The sequence below is a fragment of the Olea europaea genome, chromosome 8, assembly GCF_002742605.1.
Source record: "Olea europaea var. sylvestris chromosome 8, O_europaea_v1, whole genome shotgun sequence".
In the NCBI taxonomy this organism is placed as follows: Eukaryota; Viridiplantae; Streptophyta; class Magnoliopsida; order Lamiales; family Oleaceae; genus Olea; species Olea europaea.
This window is the reverse complement of record NC_036244.1, coordinates 18,514,859-18,522,777: the sequence shown is the minus strand read 5'-3', so window position 1 is coordinate 18,522,777 and position 7,919 is coordinate 18,514,859. Positions and strand designations below refer to the sequence as shown.

At 39.3% G+C, this 7,919-nt stretch overlaps 1 protein-coding gene across 1 annotated transcript; it reads left to right on the top strand.

Moving 5' to 3' along the window:
- The first annotated feature begins 6,210 nt into the window (after positions 1-6,210).
- On the top strand, positions 6,211-6,842 carry LOC111398390. Its single transcript, XM_023025302.1, has 2 exons — positions 6,211-6,291; positions 6,402-6,842. The coding sequence occupies exons 1-2, from the start codon at positions 6,211-6,213 to the stop codon at positions 6,840-6,842; spliced, it is 522 nt and encodes a 173-aa protein (XP_022881070.1).
- Positions 6,843-7,919: the final 1,077 nt, after the last annotated feature.

The window sequence follows — 7,919 nt, the reverse complement described above, 5'->3', positions numbered from 1 at the left end:
GAAAATAACGCGCAACCCGCCAAAGTTGAATATCGTGCTCTTGTGACTACTGCTTCGAAAATAGCATGGCTCACTTCCCTCTTTCAAGAACTACAGGTGACTCTCCCTGTTGTACCAAAATTATACTGTAACAATATTGGTGCCACTCAACTCAGCTTAAATCCTATTCAACATTCTCGCATGAAGCATATTACCATTGATATTCATTTTGTTCGGGACTATGTTAACAAAAGCCTACTCAATGTATCTCATATATCTACCCGTGATCAACTTGCAGATCTCATGACGAAGGCTGTTTCAAAGACTCGCTTTCAAGAGCTTCGCACCAAGATCAGTGTTGCCGATGGAAGCACAGTCTTGTGGGGGCGTGAAAAGGATCCTTGATCTTAGCCCTATAATCTTGGTCACACTACTACTCTACAGGAGCATATCATGGACACATTAATCTCAGCTCTAAAATCATGGATAATCAACCAGTCTACAGCCACAAATCATGGACACGGTTGCTGTAAATTTGCTGCTATTCCTTGTATATTGATTCACTATTAGTAGGCTTCCTAGTGTAGCTTTTTGGTTTATGTATATATATATATAGCTTGCTGCCCTCATTGCAATCTGTGTATAAAAACCAAACAATTGTAATACACAAAGTATTTTCTTACAGCAGAATATCTGTCCTTCTTTATCATTTGTTCTTCTTTACACTCAACTCATAGTAAAATAAATTTCCTATGAATATATATGTTCAGAAGTAATTAAGTTCCGATTTGCAAGACAGTCAAATCAATATTAAAATACCATTAATATCTTAACAAAGGTTGCAACAAATGACATTTTGAGATTACATATGTTGTTTCTCTTTTGTACTTCTCTGTTGTTTTCTTCGTCTTGAGATATGTTACAAATATACAAGACGGTGAATGTCATTTTATATTAACTCTAAAAGTGAAATTCTTTGCATTACAATATTCATGCAGTCAACTTTTCCACTCTCGTTTAGAATTTCCTGACCTCTGATTTGTAAATTTTACTTCACTTGTGTTCACCTCGCGTCGAATGAACTTGTTTGTCTTATATAAAACATTAATATGCTCTTTTGCAAGCTCAACCTCAATATATACTTGGGCAAGAGCTCTTCTACATTTATGCTTGATTGCTCTTGTGACAACTTGCTCGAATTCTAGAATATTTACATACTCTTTCAGACCACCGGTACTCCAATATATTGATTCCCAATCTTATATATCCAATCATAATCAAAGGTCCTCAACTTTACCTTCTTTAGTTTTTTGGTAGCACAAGCTCATTGGAGGTTAGAGTGGTGATGGTTGCTCTTACATAAGCCATGACTTCTTTATTGAAAAGGTTGGGTTTGAATGAAGAAATCACCTCCATTTACTAAAAGAAAAGACAAAACGGTGAAAAAAATTGTTCAGTTTGAAGAATTTTATACCAAAAATATCATCACAATTAAAATTCAAAGTCTCCTGGTTATCATAGTAGTCGCAATCATACTTTTCAATGAGGAAATTTTATATTCCTGCATAAAAATTATGAAAAAACCGCACGAGACGTGAACAAGACGTTTATGGATTATGCCACATTGAAGTAACAATACAAATAAAAGATTCAACATTTTCACGTGGTACAATATCCAGTAGCCATCAAACAAGGTATGCATGAAGTAACCGTATGCAAGAACATAAAGTTTTCAAATTTAACCACGTTGACAATCATTAAGAGGCTCAATCGCAAAATCCACTAGAAACATGTTGAATTCCATGATCTTCCCCTGGGTCTACCCTAACCGGACCAGATTTTAGATCCAAAAGAACGGAGAGTTTAACTTCAATGGGATTGTACTAAAAATAACTAGCCCCTATTTGTTTCCCATTATTTGTCCATTAAAATGAAAAATATGATAGTTATCATTCAAATCAAGCCACCATATTGACTTTTTATCTCTTATGTGAGGCCCGTAACGGCTATATTTTTGAAACACTTCATTACAAAGGCGGCACCCAAAAGCTATAAATATATGATTTTATAAAGCAAGTTTTTAGATACAAAAAATATGTTGTGCCTTTTTGAAAAATTAACACCGCCTTATATAGAAAGTTCTAGAGTCTCGTTCCCACTTCTTGAAGCAATCTAAAAATCTCTAATAATATGGAGAAGTCTGCTCTTCATTGCCATTTTAGAAGAAGCTAGAAGGGATTGCCGCTGACTATATCACCTATAAATATGGGTTGATGCGTGGTATTAATGTACAAGCAAGTGAGGGGGGAGAGAGAGGGAAGGAAGGAGAGAGAGAGACGGGATATATATATATATATATATATATATATATATGAAGTGCATAAGGGATTAGAGTACATAATGAAATTGGACCGTCGCAAAGCATAAAAGTGTGGTTTTTGATTTCATGATAACTTTAAGTTTGTTCGTTTTTGGCGAATTACTAGTCGAATTCGATTGGAATTGAGCCAATGAATAAAATTCAGCGCTTTCAGCCCTAACGCAAGGCCAATTTTGGGCAAACTCCCTCGTTTAAGCGTTTTTGCTATTTATGATAAATTTTTTTTGCAATATCTTTTTCCATAAAATTCTGATTTATATTCCATTTGTTGGAGAATGATCCTGAAGATAAGGATTTTCCATCTTAGCAGTTATCTCATATTTTTTTATTTTTGAAAAAATATCTTTTTATTCTACTTTCCGAATTTTGTTAGGTTTTTTCTATTTAAGGCGTTGTAAGCCCTTTGAGGCGACAGTTTTTTGAATTCAATAAAATTTTCCTTACGAGTTTTCTCATTTTGTGATTGTTTATCTTCCCTATAAACTTTCGCTACGTCAGCTGGTATCAGAGCCAAAATTATTCCTTCACCATGCCGCCAAGGAGACGTCCTAAAGCCCGTGATGCCCCGGTAGAGGAGGTACATAGATGTGATGAAATCTCACAGCTACGTCAACAAGTGGAATCGCTGACACAACAAATCGCTGTGCTTATGCCGTAGCAGCCTGCGCCTACAGCCCAACAGTTGGAGGATTCCGATGATGAGAATCCATTTGCACCGCTTAAACAACCATTGGATCTACTAGTTCGTCGGAGAAGGGGTGATCAGGAGGACAACCGACGTTGGGAATCAGGATTTAAGGTTGTTATTCTTGAATTTCATGGTGGGTTGAGTCTAGAGGAATTCTTGGATTGGGTGACTGCAGTGGAGGAGATCTTGGAGTTTAAAGAGGTTTCTGCCGATAAATGTGTGCCTCTCATTTCGACCAGGCTTCGTGGGCGAGCAGCAGCGTGGTGGCAGCAGACTAAAGTGACAAGATCCAGGCTAGGGAAACTGAAACTTGCATCGTGGGACAAATTGAAGAAGCATATGAAGAAACAATTTCTGCATTACAATTATGTACGAACCATGTACCAACAACTGCAGAATCTGCGTCAAGGTGGGAAAACGATTAGTGATTATATCGCGAATTTTTATATGTTAGTTACGATGAACAAGATAATGGAGACGGAGGAGCAGTTGGTGTCACGTTACGTGGGTGGTCTTCGTCCCCAAATACAGGATACTCTCAACATGTTTGATCCTGTGATAGTTTCTGAAACACATCAGAGGCCAATACAGATAGAGAAGCAACAGTCCAGGAGAACTACTAGTCCTTTCATTGCAGGAACTTCTTCCAGTAACCCACAATAGCAGGTGACACATCCTGGGTTTGGTATTCGTTGTTTTGGATGCGTAATTATAGGCCATTGGTAGTCTGAGTGCTCCAAAAATTCGTGCAGGAGACTCTTTGTTGATGAGGGGAATGGCGATTATGAAGGTCTGCCTGTATTTGACGGTGAAGGCGTAGAAGAAGCAACATAAGAGGAAAAATTTGTGGTTGGTGATGTGGGTCAGGCACTTGTGGTGAGGAGGAGTTTCCTGACTCCCGAATAACACTGATTGGTTGCATAACAATATCTTTCAATCGACATGTACTGTTGGAGGGAAGGTATGTAAATTTGTTATTGATTTTGGTAGTTGCGAGAATGTGGTGGCTGAGGAGGTCGTTAAGAAGTTGGGTTTGTAGATTGGGAAACATCCTAAACCATACAAATTAGCCTAGCTGAAGAAAGGCAACGACGTAGAAGTGTCTCAACGTGCTCAAAACAGCTTCTCAATTTGACCTACCTACAAGGATCAGGTTTTATGTGATGTAGTAGAGATTGATGCGTGTCATTTACTGTTATGGAGGCCGTAGCAGTTTGACAGGCACTCACTACATGATGGATATACCAACACGTACAGCTTTCTGTTTAGGAGAAAGAAAATTGTGTTACTACCAGATAAGGGTTCAATACAAACAGCTGGGAAGAACGCCAATTTACTGACCAAAAAGAAGTTCGAGACAGAGATGAAGGAGTCTGGGGTAGTGTATGTGCTAGTGGGAAAGTTGATTGACAGTGAGCATGAAGTTCCTCTCACAGTTCACCTATTGCTGAAGGAGTTTCATGAAGTTTTCCCAAGAGAGCTTCCAGATGGATTACCACTATTGTGGGATATTTAGCATCATATTGACTTAGTGCCTGCTACTGCCCTGCCTAACCGAGCACATTACAGAGGAGTTGCCCAGGCAAGTTGAGGAGCTTCTTGCAAAAAGACAAATCAGGGAGAGTCTTAGTCCTTGTGTTGTTCCTGCTCTTCTCACGCTGAAGAAGGATGACACGTGGCGCATGTGCATGGATAGTAGGGCGATCAATAAGATTACGGTGCGTTACCGCTTTCCTATTCCCCGCCTAGATGATTTGTTGGATTAGCTTACCGGTGCTTGTATGTTTAGCAAGCTTGATTTGAAGAGTGGGTACCATCAGATTTGGATCAGACACGGGGATGAGTGGAAGACCGCATTTAAGACGAGGGAATGATTGTATGAGTGGTTAGTCATGCCCTTCGGCCTTTCAAATGCCCCCAGTACATTCATGCGGGTTATGAATCAGGCTCTTCGCCCATTCATCGGTAAATTTTTTGTGGTCTAGTTTGATGATATTTTAATATATAGTGCTAACGATGATGATCATGTCCAGCACCTTTGGGAAGTTCTTTCAATTCTTCGCAGGGATAAATTCTATGCTGCAGTGAAGAAGTGTTCATTTCTTGCTGATAGTGTGGTGTTCCTGGGTTATGTGGTGTCATAGGCGGGGTTAGCAGTTGATACATCTAAAGTAGAGGCGATAAGTCAGTGGCCACAGCCCAAGACTATCACTGAGGTGCGGAGTTTTCATGGCCTTGCTTCCTTCAATCACAAGTTCATACCACATTTCAGTAGCATCATGGCACCAATTACAGATTACATGAAGGATGGTAGGTTCTAGTGCACTCACGAGGTAGAGTCATCTTTCCAATTGATTAAGCAGAAGTTGACTACTGCTCCAGTTTTGGTGTTGCCTGACTTTACCCAACCATTTGAGCTACATTGTGATGCTTCGAAAGTGGGTATTGGTGGTGTACTGAGTTAGAACAACGCCCGATTGCATATTTCAGTGAAAAGCTTTCTGGCCCAAAATCTCGATATAGTGCTTATGATGTAGAGTTCTATGCAATAGTCCAGGCCGTTCGGCATTGGTGTCACTATTTGTTCCATAAGGAGTTCATTTTGTATACGGATCATGACGCCCTTAAACACCTTGGTACTCAGGATAAGGTATCTACTCGATATGCCTCTTGGATTGCTTACTTACAGCAGTTTACTTTTGTGATCAAGCACAAGGCAGGTGCCCTTAACAAAATTACAAATGCATTGAGTAGGCGCCAAACTCTCCTTACAGAAATGCTAGTGGAGGTTCCAGGTTTTGACAGTTTGTGTGACTTATATGCTACTGACCCATACTTTTCCCATGTTATTCAGACGTTGCAGGAGGGTGTGCAGTCGGAGTTTGCATGGGTCGATGGTTTTCTTTTTCATGGCAATCAGTTGTGTATTCCAGAAGGCAGTTTGAGGTTGAAGATCATTCAAGAGTTGCATAATATGGGCCATGTAGGTCATGATCGAACATTGCAGCTTATTGCTGCTTCTTACTTTTACCCATCATTGAGCAAAGATGTCCGCAAGTTTGTGGAGCGTTGTCGGGTTTACCACTTGGCCAAGGGCAAGGCGACAAATGCGGGCCTGTATATGCCCCTGCCTATTCCAACCCAGCCTTAGACAGACGTGAGCATGGATTTCGTTGTGGGACTCCCCAGGACTCAACATGAGTTTGATTCGATCTTCATAGTGGTTGATCGATTTTCAAAAATGGTACATTTTATCCTCTGCAAGAAGACTACAGATGTTGTCAATGTAGCCTTACTGTATTTTCGTGAGGTTTATCGCCTGCATAGACTACTACATCTATTGTGTCTGATCAGGATACTCGTTTCCTCAGCCACTTCTGGCGCAGCTTATGGCGCTCGATGAATACACGGTTGGACTTCAGCAGTGCATATTACTCTCAGACAAATGGTCAAACAGAGGTTGTTAACAATTCCTTGGGTGATTTATTACATTGCCTGGTTGGTGATCACATCAAGTCTTGGGATCGGAAGCTGTGTCAAGCAAAATTTGCTCATAATCATGCTATTAACCGAAGTATAGGTTTTAGTCTGTTCCAGGTGGTGTATGGCCTTGTTCCTCGTGGTCCACTTGATCTGGTTCCAGTTTCTACTTCTATTAAAATGCATGGTATGGCCGAAGACTTTATTCAGCAATTGCAGCAGGTTCACTCACAGGCTCATGATCAGTTGCAGGCTGCTATCATGAGTATAAGCGTGCTGCAGATCTTAAACGCCGACATTTTGAATTTGAGGTAGGTGACTTTGTTTGGGCGGTGTTAATAAAGGATCGTGTTCCTACTCATGAATACAACAAGATTACTGCGAAGAAGGTTGGCCCATTGGAGGTCATTGAGAAGATCAATCCGATGCTTACCGTTTGAACCTGCCCATCCATATTCGTACATCTGACGTGTTCAATATCAAGCATTTGGTGCCATTTCGTGGTGATAATTCTAATGAGGATGAAGCTCATTTCCTGTCAAATTCGAGGGAGAATTTTTCCCACCTTGGGGAGAATGATGAAGTGTATAAGGGATTAGAGTTTATGATGAAATGGAACCGTCACAAGGCATAAAAGTGTGGTTTTTTATTTCATGATAACTTTGGGTTTGTTCATTTTTGGCGAATTACAAGTCTAATTCGATTGAAATCGAACCAATGAATAAAATTCAGCGCCTTTGGCCCTGATGCAAGGCCAATTTTGGGCAAACTCCATCGTTTAGGCTCTCGTTTAGGTGTTTTTGCTATTTATGGTAATTTTTGTTTTTGTAATATCTTTTTTCATAAAATTCGGATTTATATTCCATTTGTTGGAGGATGATCTTGAAGATAAGGATTTTCCATCTTAGTGGTTATCTCATATTTTTCTATTTTTGGAAAAATATCTTTTTATTCTATTTTTCGAATTTTGCTAGATTTTTTCTATTTAAGGCGTTGTAAGTCCTTTGAGACAACAGTGTTTTGAATTCAATAAAAATCTCCTTGAGATTTTTTTCATTTTGTGATTATTTATCTTTCCTATAATCTTCCGCTACGTCAATATACCTAAGTGATGTGTGTGTGTGTATTTGTGACAAAAGAGAGAATAGTGATAAGAGAGGAAGCCGAAGGTAGTGTGTATCTGAGCAGTGAGGATTTTTAAGTGAATAAAATATTAGAACGTGGCCTTGGTGTGTGAGTGTCCAAAATTGTATAATTCCATTTCATAAAATAGAAGTTAACGTTTCTATCTTTCAATATTTTTTGTGCAAAACATCCATACCTTTCATTTTTTAACAATTTTATCCTCACTTTCACATTTCATTACAGAAAAAATCATTCCATCCACCACCA